This window comes from Lupinus angustifolius, chromosome LG09 (genome assembly GCF_001865875.1).
Source record: "Lupinus angustifolius cultivar Tanjil chromosome LG09, LupAngTanjil_v1.0, whole genome shotgun sequence".
In the NCBI taxonomy this organism is placed as follows: Eukaryota; Viridiplantae; Streptophyta; class Magnoliopsida; order Fabales; family Fabaceae; genus Lupinus; species Lupinus angustifolius.
Window position 1 is genome coordinate 14,933,162 of NC_032017.1, and position 23,363 is coordinate 14,956,524.

The 23,363-nt window shown below is 33.9% G+C and overlaps 4 protein-coding genes across 6 annotated transcripts; 1 reads left to right on the top strand and 3 right to left on the bottom strand.

Annotated features, from left to right (window-relative positions):
- Nucleotides 3,678–5,574, bottom strand: LOC109357335 (UDP-glycosyltransferase 89A2-like). 2 transcript variants are annotated; one of them, XM_019601236.1, is made up of 3 exons: nt 4,955–5,574; nt 3,867–4,717; nt 3,678–3,781 (listed from the first exon to the last, which is right to left on the bottom strand). In XM_019601236.1, the coding sequence occupies exons 1-2, from the start codon at nt 5,563–5,565 to the stop codon at nt 3,916–3,918; spliced, it is 1,413 nt and encodes a 470-aa protein (XP_019456781.1). In that variant the 5' UTR covers nt 5,566–5,574; the 3' UTR covers nt 3,678–3,781; nt 3,867–3,915. The 2 variants fall into 2 exon arrangements, with proteins under 2 accessions (XP_019456781.1, XP_019456780.1); XM_019601235.1 differs by having other exon boundaries at nt 3,678–4,717.
- LOC109356716 (sugar carrier protein C-like) lies at nt 7,193–9,745 on the bottom strand. Its single transcript, XM_019600205.1, has 4 exons — nt 9,500–9,745; nt 8,838–9,163; nt 8,110–8,739; nt 7,193–7,842 (listed from the first exon to the last, which is right to left on the bottom strand). The coding sequence occupies exons 1-4, from the start codon at nt 9,624–9,626 to the stop codon at nt 7,390–7,392; spliced, it is 1,536 nt and encodes a 511-aa protein (XP_019455750.1). The 5' UTR covers nt 9,627–9,745; the 3' UTR covers nt 7,193–7,389.
- On the bottom strand, nt 13,902–15,107 carry LOC109356719. Its single transcript, XM_019600209.1, has 3 exons — nt 14,841–15,107; nt 14,711–14,742; nt 13,902–14,310 (listed from the first exon to the last, which is right to left on the bottom strand). Exons 1-3 carry the CDS (start codon nt 14,923–14,925, stop codon nt 14,065–14,067), a joined length of 363 nt encoding a protein of 120 aa, XP_019455754.1. The 5' UTR covers nt 14,926–15,107; the 3' UTR covers nt 13,902–14,064.
- Nucleotides 21,986–23,339, top strand: LOC109356717 (zinc finger BED domain-containing protein RICESLEEPER 3-like). Of its 2 annotated transcripts, none has more exons than XM_019600206.1 (2): nt 21,986–22,214; nt 22,660–23,339. In XM_019600206.1, the coding sequence occupies exons 1-2, from the start codon at nt 22,097–22,099 to the stop codon at nt 23,184–23,186; spliced, it is 645 nt and encodes a 214-aa protein (XP_019455751.1). In that variant the 5' UTR covers nt 21,986–22,096; the 3' UTR covers nt 23,187–23,339. The 2 variants fall into 2 exon arrangements, with proteins under 2 accessions (XP_019455751.1, XP_019455753.1); XM_019600208.1 differs by having other exon boundaries at nt 22,663–23,339.

A 23,363-nucleotide genomic window follows, 5' to 3' on the forward strand; every position in this document is an offset into this window, starting at 1 on the left:
TTTGCTTTTATATGTTGATGACATGTTGATCGCATGTAAGAACATGTCAGAAATTAGAAACTTGAAAGCTCAATTGAGCTCAAAGTTTGAAATGAAGGACTTAGGAGCTGAAAAGAAAATTCTGGGAATGAAGATTCAGAGGGATAGAAAAGAGGGGACACTCTTTCTGTCACAAAAGAAGTACATTGAGAAAGTATTGGAATGCTTTGGCATGCAAAATGCTAAACCAGTCACTACTTTATTGGCGACTCATTTCAAACTTTCAATGGTCTTGTGTCCACAAAATGAGAATAAAAAAGAGGTGATGTCAAGTGTACCTTATACTAGTGCGGTTGGCAGTCTCATGTATATCATGGTGTGTACTAGACCAGATATTGCTCATGCAGTAAGTGTGGTAAGCAGATATATGGCAAATCCTGGTAAAGTTCATTGGAAAGCTGTGAAGTGGATTATACGCTACCTGAAAGGTACCACAAATATAGGTCTCTTGTATGGTAAAGTCAAAGATGTTGGAAACAAGATTACTGGATATGTTGACTTGGATTATGCTGGAGATCTAGATAAGCGAAGATCGCTCACCAGATATGTATTTACACTGTGTGGTTGTACTATTAGTTGGAAAGCAACACTACAATCAATTATTGATTTGTCTACAACTGAAGCAGAGTACATCGCAGTAACGAAAATGTAAAGGAAGCCATTTGGGAGAAAGGTCTAATTGAAGAGTTGGGTATACAACTCGAAGAAACAACCATCTATTGTGATAGTCAAAGTGTTATACATCTGACAAAGAGTCCAATGTATCATGAAAGAACTAAGCATATTGATGTTCAGATGCACTTTATCAGAGACATAATGGAGAGAGGAGTTGTTAGAGTGGAGAAAATACATACTGCAGATAATCAGGCGGACATGATGACGAAGTCAGTTCGAACTACCAAGTCCAGACATTGTCTGGACTTGATTAATGTTTAGAATATCTAGTGAGCATGAAGAAGAGTAGCAGGAGAATAATTATGGTAGTCTTTAAGCCAATGTGGAGATGTATTGAATATTGGCTAAAAGAAAAGGATGATGAAAAGACTTTCTTGATCCAATCAAAAAAAGAAGTGGCTAAGGATCATCTTGAAGAAAGAGAGAATTTCTAGCCAAGTAAAAAGAAGTGGTTATGGTGAAACCAATATTAATGCTCTTTCCCTTTGGTCACATAATCTTCAAGAGCTTTGGCTATAAATAGGAGTGTTTCATGCCATTGTAAACACACCTAATACTTAGCTTAGTGCATATTCTCTCTTTTTGTTCTATTATTCTAATTGTGTAAGAAATACTTGAGCGATAGTGAAATTGGGTGTACTTGAATTTTGGGAAGTGAGTGAAACACTTGTAGTTCTCTTTTATCACGTGGAATAATCCTTGTTGCTCTTCAACTGTAGACGTAAGCAAATTGTCAAACCACATTAAATTATCGGTATCATTTTCTCTATTATATTTTCTCCATGGGTCTTCCACTCCATTAGTTTTTATTATATTTCTCTTAATTTGAGTTAAATTTATTTGGTGTGTTATGTAAGTTTAAGAACTAAAATTAAGTGATGTACCTTGATTTTTTTAGGATTTCAATTCCTTTCATCAAAATTGGTTGGTGTATTTTTTAACTAGGAAGTGATTTTTTATTTTGATTTCAAAATATTTCTTACATTTCATATTTTTAGATGTTTAATGTTACATACGTAATTTAATTTAAAAAATATTAAATGATGTAAAAGTTTAATACAATTTGATTAAAATAACTTTGTTTAATCCAAAATAAAGAAATCGTTAGAAATGAGTAATTATAAGAGTATAGTTTGAAATTATATTGTAAATATGATTTTAGTTTCTAAAACATAAAATATTTGGAATACCATAATAAGAAAATTATGAGAGAGAGTATATTTATGTTTTTGTTAGTGTCTCCTCACTCTCCTGCCATATTGAACATCACGTGTTTTGATGCTTTGAGAACTTATCGGTGTTAGGAATCATGGGTAAGCATGAATCAGGTTGGGTCGGATAAGACTTATCTTTTACTCGATTATAAATATTGTTAAGATCTTTTTTTTGTATTCCGAACTCGATCCTAGACCTAAAGTTAAACCGACTCCAAATATGGATTCATACAACCTTCGAACCTAAACCTAAACTCAATTAAACGGACTCCAAATATGGATTGATACAACCTTCGAACCTAAACCTAAACTCAGTTAAATATAATGTATACTTCTTTTAGATAAAATCTTCCTAATATTTTATATTTTAGTTATTATTATGGATATATAATTTGACATACGAAATGATATATGTATATATATTGTTAATTATATATGATAAAAAAAATTAGAGAATCAATGATATTTTAGACAAAAAAGATATCATTATTATATATGCAAATGAATAGAAACACATGCAAATATGATAAGTGAGTGACCTTAGGACGAGTCGGGTCATGTATGTCTCATATCTGATCCTAAATATTGTTTGAGTCTAATTTTTTAATCTAAACTCATCCTTAGACTCAGTGAAACCCAACCCTATTTGACTCGATCATGATCTGTTGTTTGTGTAACTCGCAACAATTTTGAATGACACGAAATAATCATTACTAACTGAGTCATGAATAGGTCGTTCTCTTTAAGACGTTTTATGACAATGCCCAAAATGTGTAATCAGACTATCAATCACGTTATCCCTAGAACAAAACAGTTCAGATCTCTGTTATCGAATTCTTACTGCACTGTAAGAACCGATCTCGAATACACCCACCACAATATGGTTACCAATGTCACTTTTCGAGATACCCACAATATGACTATTAGTGTCAATTCTCAAAATACCCACAATATAGCTACCTGTGTCAATTTTTTTCTCACAATACTGACTACCAGTGTCAGTTCTCGAAATGTCCATAATATGATCGAAATGTCCATAATATGAGTACCCGTGCCAATTATTTTCCCTCAATACTGACTATCAGTGTCAGTTCTCAAAATTCTCACAATTTGGTTGCCTCTGCTAATTACTAGTGTCAAAGAAAGAAATGATGAGAAGTTTACCGAAAATGCATCGGCAGAAAATATGAGGGGGAAAGAAAAAGTTGAATGAACGCACATTCAACTTGGGATAAGAAAATATGAAGGGATGACGTTTCTATTTATAACATGTGATTTTTTCCAAATTTTTCATCACTCCTACGTGGGACTTGAGAGTTTTTTTCAAAATTCTTGTATGTAGGACTTGAATGTTTTTTATATTTCACACCTAAAAATTTTCACTAATAACTTCCAATAAACCAAATTCCAACATGATCAGACCAAACCAAACTGGATGAGCGGATAGAGTCGGTTCATGTTCATACTTATGTTTGTCAATGACCTTTAACACCCCAAATTTCGAAATTGTCCGGAAGGGTGTGAACTAGTAAGTTTTATGTGTTTTCCTAGTTTTTTTTACTAGCTTATTCAGTTTGTTATTGAGTTTACATGTAAATTGAGATTGACCAACTTTTTAGTCAATGGTCTAAACTGACTAATTATATTGCTTCTAAATTTACATGTTCCCTCATACATGCCAAAACGAAAAGTAATGGCGTAAATACATAAAAATGAGGTGAAATTAATCATAATAAAAAGTATACAAATTATAAATACATAGCAATAAATAAAATGTTAATTTAAAAATAAGCTTGAAGTCCTTTAACAACTAAAGGATCAAAGTAGTGAATTCTTCATATTTCTGAGACATTAATAAACTACAACATGATCTGTCATTAGCCATTTATTTTCATGTTGTTAAGGTTTAAAATACAACATCACTTACCCCTAGTCATTTATTTTCATAGTAAAAGTAAAAGACTCACCATCTTGAATTTACTCATTATCATTCTCTAACACCAAGTTGCATCAATGCTTTCACAAGCTCATCCAACTCCTTGGAAGAATTTCCATCCTTACCCACAACCTTAAAAGCTTCCTCTCTCATTACCTTTCCTCTTCTTTTTTGTAAACTATCCCCACCCATCAACCCAGCTATGACCCGACCCAACTCATCCGGGTCGGGCACCGAATCTGCCCCTTCACATATCCTCACTGCCACCCCTATATCCTCCACCAATAGCTTAGCATTCACAAACTGATCAGCTTCCATTGGCCACCCTAAAATTGCCACCCCCGCCACCATCGCTTCCAACACCGAGTTCCAACCGCAATGACTTAAAAACCCACCCACAACCCGATGACCCAAAATTGCCACTTGTGGTACCCAACCTTTCACTATAAGTCCCCGACCTGAAACCCGGTCCTCAAACCCATTTGGCAATGATCCATTACCATCTTTCAATACCCATATAAATCGGGTCCCAGAATGCTCCAACCCGAATGCCAAAGACTCAATCTGTTCTTTCCTTAACACTTTCTGACTCCCAAAACACACATATAAAACCGAACCATCCTCTTCCCATTGATCAAGCCACTTCAACACTTCGGATCTTCCATCCGGGTCTGATTCAACCCGATTAGAACATAACGGGCCAACCGCGAAAAATCTCTGGTGACCAAACTGGACTTGAAGATGATCCAGATACATACCATCCAATTCGCGAAACGTGTTGTATATGCATCCCCAGCTCTCTGCGTTAGCTTCATAACTTTTCTTCACAAACTCAGATTCCGAATCCAATTCCCTGTTCCGAACGACAAAGTATAAACCAAAAAATTCGAATAGCAATACCCACATTCGAAATATAAATTAAAGAGTGTAATCTATGCTATGTTTATACAAAATCATATTCACTACATCATCTGTCATCATTGTTTTGCGATATTTTTTGTTTTTGAAGACTTAAATATATATGCAATAAAAAATATGAATAAATACTAAAATTATATGTATAAAATATTTGGAAAAGTTATGACACTACCTATAGCGAAGGAACATGGAGGGAAGGTGCTCACGCTTAAACGACGGCGTTCCAGGTAATCCAGGGAACTGAACCACCGCGTGCGGCGGCGGCGGAGGTAGTAAATCACGCCAGCATCTGATCATAATAGCGGTCAAGAACGCGTTGCTGGAGTAAAAACCGATCCTCGGGATACCGAGTTGGGTAGCGAGTTGCTGAGTCCAACCGAGGAAGAAATCGGAGATAAGAGCCACAGGTGGGTTATTGTGGGAGTTGAACCAGTGGATAATAGGGTTTTGAAGTTTTGAGAGGGCATTGATGAAGGGGTAGTTTCCGGTGTTGCCGATATCACGGATGTTTTCTGCACCCGGGGGAATGTTTGGGTGAGAAGGGAAAGGGAGGGTGAGGGTGTTGATGGCGGTTGGGTGTGTAGAGAGGAGATTGTTGAGGGTAGGAAGGTTTTTTGGGGTTATGATGATTGTGATTGTTATGGATTTAAGGGCTAAGTGGTGGGTGAGATCAAGGAGTGGGAGTAAATGGCCTTGTGCTGGGTAGGGGAAAATCAAGATATGAGGCTTTGAAGACATGCTGGTGATCGAGGTTTTGATCAAATGGTGGACTTGCTCTTTCATGAATGGAATACTTCATTTCCTAAATAGAAAAAGAAAAATTTGTATGCACCGATTGTGTGTATAAGATTTATACACGGTCATTGTATCATCATCATTGATGTTTAATTATTGTTGATTTTCAAAAATAGTAATCCAAATGAAGGGTGGATGATAGTGTGCAGGTATATAAATCTTTACACAGTCAGTGTACATATTTTACACTCATACTTACACTGTAAATATTTAGCAAAACATTCATCATTGATTTATTAAATATTATTAACTCTCAAACATAAATAATACAAATCAATAATGGATGATGTACTAATTTTACACTGTCAGTTTACTGATTATATATTTTTTTAATTGATACATCATATTTTTATTGGTGTGATATAAATTTTAGATATCCTTTGGGATTACAAATGATTGGTCCTTCAATTTTCATATGTGGTAGGGACAGACTCATTAGAACTCATTACCATGTTCACATGTGCATTGTGAATACGAAGTACGGATATTGATACGTGTATCGGGTACGATATGTATCCGATATGTCGACACACATTTTTTCTAAAATACAGGATATGATACGTTTAGGAATATGCGTATAAAATAATAAAAACACATAAAATATGATAAAATTATAAGTGTAAATCAAAATATCCAAAGTAAAAAATATAATAAAAATTTAAAATCGTTGTCATCTATAATAAATCTCTCTTATCATATTTTAATGAAAACGAATCTATCCTAAAATCATTGTCTTCCATAACAAATATATATTATCATATTTTAATGAAAACAGATCTATCTTATCCTGTTTTATTGGAAACAAATCTATCTTATCCTGTTTTATTGGAAAAAAATCTATTTTATCCTGTTTTATTGGAAACGAATCTATTTTATTCTGGAAACGAATCTATATATCCTATACTTTACTGAAAACGAATCCATATATTCTATATTTTATTGAAAACGAATCAGATACATGTTTTAATATTTATTTATTTTATTTTATTTTTTTAATTTTTAGATACTCTATGAATACGTATCCTTCGTGAATCTGAGCGTATCCGTGTCGGATACGTGTCGGACACCGACACATGAAAGTGTTTGACGAATCCGTGGTTCATAGCATTGTGGTATTATACGGATCAAAAAAGATTTAATTGGTTCAAAAGAGAAAATTACATTTACCAAAGGTGTATTTCAAAAAACAGAGGCATCTCTTCTGCTTATAAAAATGATATTAACCTCTTATATTAATGTCACGATGAAAACATATATATGAAAAACAATGACCTGCTTATCAATGTCTTGTATATCTTTTGGGTAACTACTTTTTTATGAGTGCATGATCATAATGTAATTATTTTGTACATTATCTACAAAACTTTATATTTTGGGAAGTACCAGAATCAGGGACCTAGTGCACAATTCAGTTGGTGTCCCAAGTATGCAAAACAACCAAGTGCTGCAGGGCCAAACCTTTTATAACACTTGGGTTTCATGCAAGCTTCGAAATGGCTACGACCTCTCCAAACTTCTCGATGATCTCTTTACAAGTTGCTTGAGAATCATGAGACACACTTGCAAGAAACTTCTCAAGTCTTCTCTCTCTCCAAAAACAAACTCGCAAATAAGCTCAAAGTGTAGCTAATTACATTTTCATTACTAATTTTATCGAGATAGAATCTGAACGTGCTAGACTTCTTCATATTAAAGAACTAGACTTACATGTTATATATGTCACAGCATCATCAGAAAGCTATTTACTGCCTATGCCTATGAATTTTTCATGTTAAACTAGACTTGCACAAATACAACATTGAAACTACACAATCAACATTTGGAGTCTCCATTGCTTGCTTTGGTTTTTTCATCCACAAATTTGCTCCAAATGGGGTGTCTCTGCCAGATTATAGCCATTTCCTCAAGTGGCACACCCTTTGTCTCTGGCAATAGTATGTAGATGAATGTGGTCATGATAACCACAAAGCACCCGAAGAAGATGAACAAGCCGAACTTCATGTGACATAGCATCGCGGTGAAGGATTGAGCTATTATGAAAGTGCAGATCATATTGACACCAACAGTGACACTTTGAGCAGCAGGTCTAATCTCAAGAGGAAAGATTTCACTGGGTACTAACCACCCTAGAGGACCCCAAGACCATGCAAAACCACAAACATACACACATATGACACCCACAACAACAACTGCATACCATGTGGGAAGTTTGCCAGGGTTCCCACTTGTGCCAAATGCAATAGCAATAGCAATTGTCATCACAATCTGTGGACAAAACAGTCATAAACATAACGGTTAGTAACTAAAAAAACCAATGAGAATAAGGGAAGCCTCGTCCATAAGAGACTAAGGAAGGCATATTATGCAGCCTTACTTCCGAAAGTGGAGAGACTATTTCCAGTATTTGGAAGCTGGCGGCTTACAAGGTAGTTAAGGAGTAACCTTATTGTTGAGCATATGATCACCCTCTAACAAAACCAATGGAAAGGAAAAAATATAACACGTCTGCGTAGGGGAAATGAGAATATGTACCTGGGAAATCAACATTTGAATACCACCCTCGATGAAAAGGGTGCGCCTTCCGAATTTATCTACAAGAAGAATTGAAATGAGGGTTGAAACTGGCTTAAAGGAGCCAATGATCACAGCAGACATGAGTGAAGCTGTGCTTCCAAAACCAATTGTTCTGAACAAAAGAGGAGCATAAAATGTGATCACATTGAGACCAGTGAATTGCTGGAAGAAGGGGATTAATATGGCGAAAACGAGCTGGGGCCTATACTTCCTCTCCAGCAAGGTTCTCCAAGGGTGTTTCACTTTGTGGGAAGCTTCACTAGCAACAAGTATATCCTTAAACTCTGCATCAATATCAGTTGTACCACGAATTTTCACAAGCTCCTTTTTGCACTCTTCGTGGCGGCCTCGTTCAACAAGGGAGCTTGGCGAATCAGGAAGGCACAGTGAGCCTATAACAAAAATAACAGCAGGGACTGCACCAAGACCCAAACTTAAGCGCCACCCATTACCATGCAGGATTTTCGCAAAGAAGTAGTTGAAGAGATTGGCTGAAAAAATGCCTATAGTGATTGACAATTGAAAGCACATGTTAAGGCCTCCTCTATACTTATAAGGAGCCATCTCTGAGAGATAGATTGGAACTGACTGCACATTCAAAGAGTAATTAACAATTTTGTTAGCTTCATGTAATATAATCATAGGTAAATGATTTATCACAATTGAGTTCTAGAGCAAATATATACCGAATTTGCGAATCCAATGCCGAAACCAAGCAACAACCTCCCAACAATGAGCATCCATATGGCTATGGCTAATCCATTGAGCAATGCACCAAATACAAAGCATATTCCACCTATAAGCATTACTGCACGCCTACCTAGCATTCTGGATATGCTGGATGCACCAAAACCCGCAACAAGAGCACTTAGGTACAGAGAAGATGTAAACAATGTCAATATCTGACTGTTGAATTTGCAGTATTGATTTGAAGAAGGTGTTAAGTGAGACTCCTTCTCATAAACAGATGGAAAGAATAGTTTCAGGAAGGAATCCATTGAAGTCACTCCACCTATGAACAAAAACAAAAAAAATTGAAACTTTTTCCCTTATCAGAAATATCATCAACCAGAAGATATGCATCAGATTCAGAACCCATAAAATTACATGACTTCCAGGATGAAAACAGAGATAAAAAATTATTCTTTTTTGTTAATCACTTCACTAACATTAAGGAAAATACTCTAACAACCAAAACCACATATTAGAAATCCCATCAGATTGAAAACCCATATGTAAAACATGATTCTCAGATCCAAACAAGAACCAAAATGAGTAATTAAAAAAGTTAATAGCATCAAAACAAGAACTTTATGAAAAAATAATTAAAATAAATGATTGGATTTACCTGAAACACCATGATCATAACCAAAAATCAATCCTCCAGAGGCTGCCATGATGCAAGTGAAAACCACCCTAAGGGTAAGCTTGCCCGGATACCTGTCTGGAACATCCATTGATGGTTGTTGTGTCATAGTGTTAGTTAGCTGAAACAAACAGTAACATTATAACTTCCAAGGTTTAGTATATAAAGAACATTGAATTCTAAAACTAGACCATGGTATTTATAGCATTTTGTCTATGTATCTTTCTTATCCTTCCGGTTAATTTATCATCATAAATGGAAATTGGACAATATAGGTTATCTAATGTTATGTAATTAAGTTGCTTCATATATATATTATACACTTTAGAAGACAAAATGAATTACTAATTAAAGAATGAAAAGCACACAAAAGGGATCTAAAGTTTAAACAGTACTACATAATCGGGAGAAATTTTATCTTTTTAACTAAACACGGTGGAGAGTTATTTTTTGGCTACATTTTACCATTTTTTATTTGTTTAAGACTTTTAATTTTAAGCTTGTATTATGGAATCACTTAATTGCAAAAGGATAAAGAGTTTGAACTGTATTGTCTGGAAAATGCTTGGTTTGTTGTTAGTTGTGAATTTGTTACATGTTTATGTTTTTAAGCTTTAAAAATTAGCTTAAACACTTAAAACTTTAGTCATTTTTTTCGACTCAGATCCTGTGACACATTAACATATCAATTATTTCCTCATACTTATAAAAAAAAACATTTTAAAAATCTATTTTCCAAATATTAATTTTTCGGTGGGACTGTGTGTACAAAATACCACTTTATATTCTGTAAGAATAATATTAAGAGTGTAATATATACAGATTGATAGAATAAAGATTTATATATGGTTACTATATTATGTACTATTTATTTGTATTATTTTTATTTAAGGGTAAATTATCATTGAATATGAATGATAGATGCATGTGTTAAGACATTTAATTTCAACCCTTGAGGATAGTTAGATATAACAACCCCAATGAAACATCATCTAATCTAGACAATGAAATCCTTTAACATAGTTAGTATTGATCATTCTAACAATATTTGGTTTCACGTGAGAACAAAATTCTGATAAGATCAGATTCAAGGTATCAATAATATTCTATTTGAAAATAGTGATGTCCCGTGAGCAAACATAGACTAATGTTCTTTAGAAAACCTAATTGAAGGCTAAATTAATGAGATTTTTTCGTTTAATATGATTGATTTAATTGATTTTTTTAATCGGTAAATGCTAGTATTTAATATTTGTCGTAAGTCAGACTCAAATTTTCAACCTTGTTCATTCAAACCTTTCATCTTAATCATTAAACCATCTAAAAATTATTTTTTTAATATGTTACGAGTGAAATTCAAACCCATGATTTATTTCACTTCACTCTTTGTAATCGTATCCTTCACCATCAAACCAGCTGGAAAAGATAAATTAATGATATTTTTTAAAAAGATAAATTAATGATATTTTTTAAAAGATAAATTAATGATATTTTTTAAAAAGATATGATGTTTTTTCGTTTAATACGATTGATTTGATTGACTAAATATGTTATGAAATAATAAATGAATTATTTCTTGGTGTCTCACACAATAGGAATGAATTATGGAATTAGATTAATGAATGGCCTGCTACAAGTGAATAATTTCGTGTTAGTCATCTTTTGAAAATGATTTTTACCTAACCATGCAAGTCTATCATGATTTTAGAATATTGATATTGATTGATAGAGAGATACACCGATTTGGAAAAAGGGTATTGAAATCTTTGAAGTTCGGTTCCTTCTAAGATCACCAAGTGGAATAATATGTAAAAATGTGAAGAGTGTGAACAGAGAATTGCATTGGTGACAGTGAGGGGATGGTCATGGAGTGGGAGACATTTTTTATACTACTTCCCCCGTCAAAATATACCTAGTATAAGAAAATAAGTTATCTTACATAATTATTAAAAGTTTAAAACCATAACATGTGTCAAATTTAATTATTTTCTATAAAAATATTTTTAAAATTAGACAAAATATTATACATGTTATATTTTTACTGGTAGAAGAAGATAAATTATCTTATAGTAAGAGGACATCATCTATTCCCATACTATTAATAAGTACATTCTTACACTTAATTTTTTTTATTTACTTTCGTATAAATTAAGAATATCAATTTTATATAGAATCATCTTTTATTTTAAATTGGTCTCCTAATCTACCGCATATCATTGACAATAAATGCAATTAGAGTAATCATTTCCTCTGACAATTTGATCTTTTTAAAGGATATATTCTTTCGGTTTCCTATAAAGAAATAAACAATAATTAATAAGAATGAAGTGGTTTCTCTTACATTATCTTATACATGCACTTTTTTTTATAATTTGATTATAAAACTGTTATATTTTTCTAACACAATACTAAAAATCTTCTTAATCACAAATAAGTGTCATATATCATTTTAAAGTGATATATGTGAACTTCATATGCCTGGAAAATCATTCATATAAGTTTTCGGTGAAAATAATTTTTAGGATGATATAGCTTTTATTATATCACATCCGTTATCCGTCTAGTTAATGGCTCTCATAAAATGAATTGAAGTCACGTTTTATTAGTTACTGGAAGGATATGTGTAAATGATATATTTTCCCCCTATAATAACCGGAAAAACATTTAAAGAAATTTAAGAACAAAAAACGTATGCTATATTTTTTTGAAGCAAAAGGAATTATATAAAAGGAGTGCAATAGGTACTCAACTATATACGCACAATGGGCTAAGAAAAAAACACCTACAGTGATGGAACTATACTTGTTGTAATACAAGACCAAGGGTCATATAGCAATGACAAAAATCAAAGTGTTCAACCCCAAATAAAGCATAGAATCATCTCCAAAATTTGATTTTTTTTTCAGAAAAGAGGGAGTCATTCCTTATCATCCAGCTAGAACATAAAACCAAAAACTAAAACATACAAAAATTTACTTTGGACTAGAGACATGTACAATCTAGTTCTCATGGGATGGACACACACATTGGTTCTAGAATGTAGTTGTGAAGAAAGTTGGGGACGAGAAAAATATCAAGTTTTTGAAAGACGTTGGTTATGATCCGGAAGCCTTATGATGAGGTACAATATATTTTTCAATTTAAGTCAGTAAAGGGATGCGTACATAAGCGAGGAGAAATGAAAATGACATTTAACATAGTGAAGACAACATTTTATATGGGAACTTGAACTAATAGATACTTTTATGCAGAACCTCCAAAAATATCCAATCGAGAGGCCCATGAAAAATCAAACATTTATTCAGTCAAATCAGCTTAGAAGCTCCTCGTCAAGCCCACACACCAAATGGATCACAACTACAACAACTACATGCCAATCACAAAAGCCTTACTTAGAAGGGGAGTTGTCCCATCATAGGGTAGTACTGTTATGCATATTTTGTAACGATCAACTATAATCTCTAAACACCTCTTCTCTTCATACAGGTTTACCTACTTGGATTGACAACTAATGTAAAAATGGTTGATCTATGTATTGCACTCTCTCATGAACAAGCAACAATTTTACCATTCACATTGGTATGCCAATCAACAAAACTCTCAGAAGTTGTGGAGTATTATTTGGCTCGCAACAATTTTATCTATTTGGTTGGCTCAAAAAGATAGTATTTTTAATTCAATTAACTTAAATATATTTTTCTGATTAATCATAAACATATGACACACAGAGTTATGGAGTGATACAATTATGAGCACTTTTGTAATCTTTTGTACGTTTAAATACTTCTTTTAATAAAATTGTCTTTTTCCTAAAAAAACATTCTTACTCCACACCTGCAACTTGTTTCTCTGCAGCTAGGAATTATTAGGTGGTCGTGCATTTTCACCCTCTATTATCTATTACATATATGTTAGAAGACAATACAAAATGTATAACTAATGATGATATATAACATCAAGTACCAATAATCTCATCTTATCCAATAATTTATCCTTTAGAGAAGGCTTTCCTTTTGGATATATTGGATGGATGACCAACAACATTTATGGTAATGAGACATATTTTAGTTTAAGAGAGGGGTTTGTGTTGGAGAGGATTAGTTCCATAAACACTAAGATAGGATTGATACAAGAACAAAATAAAATATATATTTTCTTTGGCAATGGCTAGAAAATCTTCCACTTTATAACCCTTTGATCATTTTATGTCCTACTCTATTTATAAAATGAATCATAAACATATAGAAAAAATACATATATATGTAAAGAAGATAAATAAAAGGTGCCCTAGCATCATTTGCCATCAACCAACACAAGAGGAATGAGAGTGAGAAACGTTATATCTTAAGTACTTTTTTAACTTACACTCATTTGACATGTTAACTTACATTGACAAAAAACACTTGCATAACAAAAACTAACTTCCACATACAAAACACTTTATAACATTAGTGACACAACATTTGACAAAGCAACACTAATAAATTGGAAAATTAAACATAAACAAGAAAGTATCTTCAACTGAAAAGATGAAGTTCAAGATTTCATTAGTTATTCTTAGGTGGGTGGTGCTGTGGTCTATGATAATCAGCAGTAAAAGCCATAAAACCCTTATCAAACTCATCAGGCAAACGGCTTTTTACACTTCTATTGCCATGTACATTTGAAGCTGATTTCTTAGCATTGCCAAGTTTTCTCATAACCTGCTTTACACTTAGTTTCTTCAAGTTCTCCTCAATTGCAACTTGGCTTTTCACCATAGTTTTGTTTGTAATACTAGTTGCAATAGTTACCTACAAGAAGTTACCAATATATTAGATTATTAACCACTTGTAATTTATTTAGTGAAATGAAAAGCACTCTCTTTTGTATTTTAGTATAATGAGAAATAGATTGAAGGGAGATGCAATTCATACTCAACTATTCTATTTTCACTTTTTATAATTTTATAAAGTGAAAACCTTAAATTAAACAAATATTGGTTAATAGAAAATGTTGAAAAGTTGATTTGTCAATAGCATTGCTTCATATTAAAATACTCTATGTCTCTATCTCATTTTTTTCTTCTCTTCATTTCCTCCTACATGAACGATATTACAACTAGACAAAAAATTTATACATGAAAAAGAGATATAGAGAATTTAAATCCAATAATAAGAAAATAACTTGAATTAAATATGTATACTTAATTACCTTCATAGCCGAACTTCCATTTACTTCAGCACCTGCATTTTTCAACATTCCATGGTCATTATAAGCCTATAATGTCTGCTCAATATCTGAAAATCAATTAAGTTACATATACCAAAGATTGAAGACATACCTTCAGGGATCAACCTTGCAGTGGATAACAAGGCAGCAGAAAGAAACACAAGCAAAATACAAGTAGTAGAACTCTTCATGAGCATCTATTATATATATTCTCCCTTGTTAAAGGTATGTTTGTCTAAAAATCTTGCAGAAAAGAGGAATCCCTTCAAAAGGGTAATTTGTTATTTATAGCAAGTTCTCTCTTATGTGAAAAACCTAAGTCAAATTTGAAGCATAAAATCAAGTCAAAGATATGAGCTTTTTTCCAACATCTACAGTTCTAGCTACAACTTGTTGAACTCTTGGTTTACTCAAACACATGCAGTTTTATATAGTATATTATAGTGCTCTCATTTGCAGTATAAAAAGTTTTTGAATCCCCATAATACTGGCACAATCTCTCAAACTAATCCCATGTATCAGAATATAAATATCAAAATATCATAATTAAATAAAATAAGTTTTGTGATGAATTGTGTGTGAGATTGTGGTCCAAAGAATGTAGTAGGACAATGGCATTAGAAATGGAGAGAGGCTCAAACCCCATAGTGCCACCATTAGTTCTTGGGATAGGAGAGTTCACAAATGTTGATGATAAGAGAAAAGTGTTAGTTTCAATAACGTGGAATGGAAGTAAAGTCTTGTTTTGCGTCTGTCTACCGCCATGCAATCAACGAGAAAAAGGTTGTGCTTTAAGTTGCCGAGGTAAATAGAATCAGATACTCTATCACAAAAACTTCATGTTCTCATGTCTCAAATCAATCATATCTCATCAAATAGCATAAAAATATTATTTTGTATATTTTTTATTTTTCTTTTTAAATACATAACAAATTTTTATTGGATTGAGACACAAAATGTGGAACATCCGATCCCAATTCTAAGTATATAGTAAGTAAAACAATGTAATGAATACAATGATAATTATTAAATTTAGGAGAGTTATAGATTTCCCATATGAAAGAACATGCCATTTTGCAGTTCAAGGTTTTCATGTGCTGTGACACAGAATCATAGTAACGAACTAAACAGGATTACTAAAGAAAACTACTCTCTCTTGTTTTTTCTTTTAAAGTGATGTAGACATGTGGCATACTAAATAATGAAATAATGCTGAGATTTAACTTTTATTTGAAGAAGGCAAAATGAATTAATAATAGTATAAGGGATGTTCAACAAATGGAACAAACCAAAGAGATCAAAGAGGATCTTATATAAAAAATTGGATGTAAGCATTAATGAGCCAAATGGTAAGTAATTTTAATTGTCATGAGCAAAATTTAAGGACACTGCAATTTTTTCCTTTTCCTTAGATTAAAAAGGTAAATTAGTTGACATGCATGTAAACAAATTGCCCTACTAACAAGGAGTGGAAGGCTTCCTTAATATCCCGATATCGTAAGTTAAATACTAAATGCTAATATTCCACCTATTTAAGTAATACTTAACAAACGCACACTTCAAAAAAAAAAATCCTTATCCTAAAGTGAACAAATTTTTTTACTTAAAAAAAATTCCCCTCAAAGATTAAAATGTAAAGATATTTTTTAAATTTATATAATTGAGAAAGTTTAGGGTGAGTTTGACACAATGATCATAAGTTGAAATCTTGAAAACAACTTCTCAATTTGTGGAATAAGATTACATATATCTATTCTCTTCAAACCTTGATAAATGAAGTCTCATAAGTTGGGTAGTACTTTTTAGTAGAGAAAGTTCATATTCAATTTTTTGGTGTTATCTCATATTATAAAGAAAATGAAGCCTCCCAACAAGAATGAAGATTTTATTGTCTGAAAAGCATGTCCGTAATTCTATCTCATTCCAATAAAAATGCAATCTTATCCGAGTCGGAAATATCCATATGTATGTGGGGCTAACTCTCTCAGTAAGTATTTTTTATCCACAAGACTAAATTTTCTAAACCCTAAACCCAAGACTAAAAAAATGGATACCTAATAAAAATTAATATGTATATTTTTTACTAATCAATTTTTTAATAAATATAACAATTTTATTGGGCTTGAGCCAGTGTAAAGGGGTTGGGGTAGAGACTTATATATATTTATGTTATGTAAATCTAATGTAACAAGGAGAAGAATAGTCAAACATTAATCATTATTCTCTAATAATATCTTGGTAGCCGTTCAGCGCTCCCGGAGACGTAGGCACAATTAGCCGAACCCTGTTAACAAATTCTCTTGTTTCTTCTCTTATATGCCTTTATTTTATTGTTTGTGGCCAACGCTGCACAATGATCGCTTCCGCTGCACCAACAATTGGTATCAGAGCCAATTGGTAGATGGCTCTTAACCCATACGTCATATAATGGCTAAAGAGGGTGAAGGCATGATGGTTAGATAAGTTGTGTCAAAGGTAATGGCAAAGATAGAGTAGATGAGTTGAAGGAGAATGAAACATGCTGGAACTGTGGTGTGGGTGATGTATGTGTTGATCCAGAACCCCATAAGTTCATGTATTGGGTTAGGATCAAGGGGGAGATAAGGACTCATGTGTTGAGTTCGACCCAAAGACAGATGTTAACAATATATCTCTAGATATTGAGATAATATTCTCATTTGAGATGAGAAGTAGAATATCCTAATGGCGTGTCTGAGACGTGATAGTGAAGGATGTTAATTGTTAGCAGATCCACAAAAGCAAAGAGGCGATGACTGACTTTGACTTTGATGTAGGGTGTAACATGAGCATTGGCTTTGATGCAAGTTGTAACACGAGCATTGATAGAGATGCAGGGGTGTGACATGGGCATTGGCTTGGATGCAAGGATGTGACACATACATTAGTTAGCATTGACGCAAGGTGTATGTTGTGGATATACTCCTTATTAGGGGTGGCAATGTTGGCCGGCCCGGCCCAGCCCGCCATTGGCCCGCCAAAATAAGGGTCGGCCCGTCCCGGCCCGTATTGTTAAAAGGGCTCAAAATGTCAGCCCGGCCCATATTTTGTAAGGCTGGTAGGCTGATAGGCTGGCCCGTTTTCCCTCCAAAATGTACATAATTAAAACTTTTAGACAAAAAATAATCAACAAACTTGATAGATGTCTTTTAAAAGAAAAAATCACAAACATAAGTCTACAATATTACAATAACAACATAACATCTTAGCTTAAAACTTGAAAATTCTAAAGAAGAAACCAGTTGCCACACCCCACGTACAGCACAGTGTCACACACTTTAGTTTTTTTATTTTTTAACAATGGTCCGTCGGGCCAGCCCAGCCCGGCCCGTCTTGGCCCGTCTAAAAAATGGGCTACTAAAACGGGCTGAATATGGGTTTTTGGGCTAAAATCCTCAGCCCGACCTGCTAAAAATAGCCATCCGAACGGGCTGGCCCGTCGGGCCAAGCCCATATTGCCACCCCTACTCCTTATGGTGGAGTATGATAGTTCTTTTGAACTAGGATTGTCGGAGTAGACAATGGTGGTAGCGGTTGAGGCTTTCCAATGAAGCTTCAAGGTTCAGTTTGACTGAGTATTGAAGAGGACGATTGTTGGTGAACTTTTGTGTACAGGTTCCAATATATCGAAAGACTTCCTAGCAATAGGTGGCTAGGCAGCATGTTCCATTTGATGGTTGTACGAGAAGCTGCAATACAAGTTTGGAGAGCTAGGCTCTTGGTGACATCGTCAAGGATACTCAGAAGGTCTATGCTGTAGGGGAGCAGTTAAAGAGAATTAGACATTGAACAATGTGGAGTCATATATTCACTAAGGTGGAGATTCTTGTGTAGATTTCCTAAGGAGCGAGATGTTCGTCTATTTCAATCAAGATGGAGATTGCTGAGGATGCTTGAAATATGTTATTCTGTTAGTCTCACATTGTCTAGTACTAGAATAGAGTAGAATAACCAATGTTATATATTAGACTCAAGTCCCTTGTTATAATGTGCACCAGATATAAGCACCAAGTAGAAACACCACATGGGCAGGTGGGCCCACGGGTGTGCTAGAGTTTGTAATCCTTATTCTCTAATAATATCTTGGTAGCCGTTCAGCGCTCCTGGGGACGTAGGCACAATTGGTCGAACCTCGTTAACAAATTCTCTTGTTTCATCTCTTCTATGTATTTATTTGATTGCTTATGGTCAACGCTATGCAACGATTGCTTCCGCTGCACCAACAATCTCAATCCTCCTAAATTCCTAATCCAACCTTTTCTTTTCGGTGTAAGAGTCTATATCCTTACCCGCACTAATTTTGCGGGTAGTGTTTTCCTATATTCATATCCGCACTATTTTTTGGTACCCGCATGGATAGCAAATATTTGTGGATACCCAATGAGTTTTTAAGTTTAAATATATATTTATATATTTTGTATTAATCAATATATATAAAATAATTATACATAAATAATAAAATTTATACACATGTTAAAATTATCATATATTTCAATCACTAAAAGTCATTAAAAGTAATATTAAAATAGATAATATATAATTATAAAATAGTAAAAAAAAAAGTATATTATAATAAATTATTTAATTAAAAATAAATTTATAAATATGCAAGCACCTGCGAAGTAAGTATTATGATTCTCGTTCCCATCCATAAACTATTTTTACAAATACCTATTACAAATATTTTAGTGGTACACAAGGAGCATATATTTTTGCCATCCTAACAGATGGCCAATATCACATGTGAAAAAATTGCATTGTCACTATAATTTTGTATAATCTGTAACATCAAGATTTTAGAAAGCTTCAAAATGAACATCCATTTACGAGCTTGCTCTCATGCCTAAATTTTGGCCTGTCTAAAATAACAAATTTAAGAAATCTATGGACACACTTCTCCTTCTATAATTCAAGTATGTATACTGTTTTGACCTCTTTCATATATTCTAGAAAAAAAAAAATCATCGTGTTATTAAAGAAGGCAGCGGAATAAACATGGATCTATTTGTGTCTAAAATTATATATAACTAAAAAAAACTGCATATAAAATGCATACCCGATTGTAGTTCTTGAATCTTTAAAGTTGTTCTTTAAAGTTGTTCTTCAAAATTATGAAGATTCTACGTGTGTATCCACACCGAGACCAACCTTTGCTATCAACTCTTTGAATCAATGGAACAGAAAAACATTACACTCTAAAACTAAGAATATTTTATGTACAAAACTCTTTTGTATATAAGTGTAGCAAATAAAGAAGATAAAAGATTGCATAAATTTTTTATTGTTTTAAGTTTGCTATGGGTGAGGCTCGAACCCACAACTTCATCCACTTCATTCCTTAAACTCTTTCACCTTAACCATCATATCATCATACGACTCTCGAACATCGTTATTATTGCTCTAAATTCTTTATTTCGTTATTAATGCCCCAAATTCCTTGATTAGAACCCGGAAAAGGAAGGTTTTAAAAGGAAACAATTTTATACAGTCTCTTTATTCAAAAAAAAAAAATTTACCCATTTTTCCGCAATGTTTTTGAGAAGTATTATTTTTCGGGGCGTTACACTCATATCACATGTGTCCCATTAAGGATTGGTTTTCCACTTACCAACCCTTAAATGGGGGCAAGGTCCTTTTGGGAAATAATGCTCCCTGCAAGATGTTCGATGGAATCGTAAGGACATTGACAAATGTAAGGCATGTTCCAGAATTGAAGAAAAATCTGATTTCCTTGGGAACACTAGATTCAAAAGGTTATAGCTACAAAGGTGAAGGTGGAGCTATAAAAATATCTAAAGGCACTATGGTGGTAATGAAATGAAATAAAGAGAATAGTATCTATATGTTACAAGGAAACACAATCACAGGTGTTGTTGCTGTCTCCTCAACATTTGATTCTGATGTCACCAAACTATGACATCTAAGAACGGGTCATGTCAGTGAAAGAGGTCTAGCCGAGTTGGCCAAACAAGGATTACTATGCGGTCAACAAGTTGGAAAGGTAGACTTTTGTGAACATTGTGTTTTCGGAAAACAATGTCGGATAAAATTCAATGCTACAGTTCATCGAACAAGAGGCACATTGGATTATGTACATTCTGACTTGTGGGGTCCTTCCCAAGTACCTTCTCATGGTTGTAGTAGATACATGTTAACATCCATTGATGACTATTCAAGGAAGGTGTGGATTTTCATTTTGAAACACAAAAGTGAAGCATTTTTCAAGTTCAAACAATGGAAAACCTTGATAAAAAAAAAACTCGAGAGAAAGACCAAGAGACTGAGATCTGACAATGGTCTAGAATTTTGTAGGAGAGAATTCAGAAATTTTTGCAAGGATCACGGTATTGTCAGACATTATACCGTGGGACACACTCCAAAAAAAATGGACTTACAGAACGAATGAATAGAACCTTACTTGAAAGGACAAGATGTATGTTGTCAAATGCTGGATTGCCAAAAGAATTTTGGGCGGAAGCTGTCAGTACATCTTGTTACTTGATCAACAGATGTCCATCAACGACCATTGGTTTCAAAACTCCAGAAGAGATGTGGTCGGGTATTCCGGCAAAGTATGAAAATTTGAGGATATTTGGTTGTTCTGCATATGTTTTGCATTGGTTTCAAGAGCATTGAAATGCATTTTTCTTGGATATCCTGATGGTGTGAAAGGATATAAGTTATGGTGGCCAGAGAAAAGAAAGTGCATTATTAGTAGAGATGTTACTTTTAATGAAGTTGAAATGTTGAAGCCTCATACAAAGTCATCAAGTGAAAATGAAGATCCTAATATCTTGGAGAAGGTGGAGTTTGAGGTGGAGCCAACAAAAGAAAAAACACTTGATCAAGAAGAAGAAGTCCATGATGCATGTACTGATAATGATATCTCCCAATTACAATATTATCAGTTGGCTAGGGACAGGCAAATGAGACATATAAAACCTCCAGAAAAGTATGGCTATGCTGATATGGTGTCATACATAGGGGTGTCAATATGGGCATTGCCCGCGGGCCAGCCCGCATTGCCCGCAAAAAAATGCGGGCAGGGCATGGTATTTTTGTCCGTTAGCCCATATTGCCCGGCCCGTTTGCCCGCTTTATTTGCGGGCATTTTAAATGGGCTACGCGGGCTGCCCGCGGGCATTACGTTCTACACTTTAAATTTTAATTTTGGCCCAGTGTGTAGTGGCCCAAACTCCTTAAATTGGCAATTTCTTTTACATTTGCCAATTGCCACAGACCCACAGTAGCCACAGTGAGTGAACACGGTGTTCTACTTCTTTCACTCACCAATTCTTTCTTCAATTCTTCCTTCACTTCTTCTTCTTCCTTCAACTTTCATTCTCCACCATGACAACCAGATCCCATGGCCATAATAAGGATAAACCACCAACTACCCACAATGATGGCAACTGTGATCTCATCCAAAGAAGACAACGATCACGATCATCACAACAAGTGGATTCAGGTTTGATTTTCCCCAATTCAATTTCCCTAATTTAGTTTTTCCCAAATCAATTTTACCCTAATTTAATTCCCCCCAAATTAATGTTTTTTCTTCAATTTATGCTTGAATTGTTCTCTGAATCTTTGTTGCTTTCTTCAATTTATCAAACCACTTGTGTTTTATGTTCTCTGAATCTTTGTTTCATTTTTACTATAGCATTGAGACATTTTTACTTTTTAGTCACTGTTCTGTTCATGAGCTTCTAAAACTATGACATCTAAATAAGCAAAGTCACTTAGCCAAATTTCAGCTTCAAATTCCTTCAATCTGTTACTGTGTTACATCATTTTTTAATTTTAAAAATGTATGGTTTTGAAATTATTGTTGATATATCTAGTTGCTGTAACTGTTACAAGTTAGTTGTTCACGTGGTAGCAATTATTGACTTGTTGTTGACTTATTGTAGCAGATATTGTTGTGCCTGAAACAACTCAAACAAGTGACCCTAATGATATGAATGCTATTGATAATGATGTACATCCTACTTCTAATGCTAGTACAAATAAAAAAAGGTCAAGATCAACAAGAGCTAAATGTTGGAATTTCTTCACAATTTTAGAAGAGTTGCCTGATGGGGTTAAGAGGGTTGAGTGCAATGCTTGTAATGCACAATACAAAGCTGATGGGAATAAATATGGGACACATTCTATGACTCGTCACTTAGATGATTGTCCAAAAACTAAGTTTGAAGATGTGGGTCAAATGATGATAGATGGACAAGGAAAATTAAAGTCTCACACTATAGACCAATTGGTATCCCGTGACATGTGTGCTGCTGCAATAATTGAGCATGATTTGCCATTCAAATCCGTTGAGTATAGAAAGATTAGAGCTTGGTTGAAGTACTTGAATCCATATTATGCTCATATTAGTAGAAATACTGCAAAGACTGATGTATTAAAAGTTTACAAGCGTGAGAAGGAGAAGCTTTGACAGACATTGGCTAGCATTCCTAATAGGATATGCTTAACTTCTGATATGTGGACAGCTTGTACGACCGAGGGCTATTTATGTTTGATTGCTCACTATGTTGACTTAGATTGGAAGTTAAATAGTAAAATTCTCAACTTCTGCCACATGCCTCCTCCTCATACTAGCTTTGAAATGTGT

Excerpts from the sequence above, each read along its gene's own strand:
- LOC109357335 (XM_019601236.1), bottom strand. The coding sequence starts at position 5,565 with ATGAAAGAGCAAGTCCACCATTTGATCAAAACCTCGATCACCAGCATG. Across the intron at positions 4,718-4,954 it reads TCCATGTTCCTTCGCTATAG|GGAATTGGATTCGGAATCTG; the intron begins GTAGTGTCATAA and ends CGTTCGGAACAG.
- LOC109356716 (XM_019600205.1), bottom strand. The coding sequence starts at position 9,626 with ATGACACAACAACCATCAATGGATGTTCCAGACAGGTATCCGGGCAAG. Across the intron at positions 8,740-8,837 it reads GCATTGGATTCGCAAATTCG|TCAGTTCCAATCTATCTCTC; the intron begins GTATATATTTGC and ends TTGAATGTGCAG. Across the intron at positions 7,843-8,109 it reads TTCAAATGTTGATTTCCCAG|ATTGTGATGACAATTGCTAT; the intron begins GTACATATTCTC and ends TTTTGTCCACAG.
- LOC109356719 (XM_019600209.1), bottom strand. The coding sequence starts at position 14,925 with ATGCTCATGAAGAGTTCTACTACTTGTATTTTGCTTGTGTTTCTTTCT. Across the intron at positions 14,743-14,840 it reads TGCAAGGTTGATCCCTGAAG|GTGCTGAAGTAAATGGAAGT; the intron begins GTATGTCTTCAA and ends TGAAAAATGCAG. Across the intron at positions 14,311-14,710 it reads ATGGAAGTTCGGCTATGAAG|GTAACTATTGCAACTAGTAT; the intron begins GTAATTAAGTAT and ends AACTTCTTGTAG.
- LOC109356717 (XM_019600206.1), top strand. The coding sequence starts at position 22,097 with ATGACAACCAGATCCCATGGCCATAATAAGGATAAACCACCAACTACC. Across the intron at positions 22,215-22,659 it reads ATCACAACAAGTGGATTCAG|CAGATATTGTTGTGCCTGAA; the intron begins GTTTGATTTTCC and ends GACTTATTGTAG.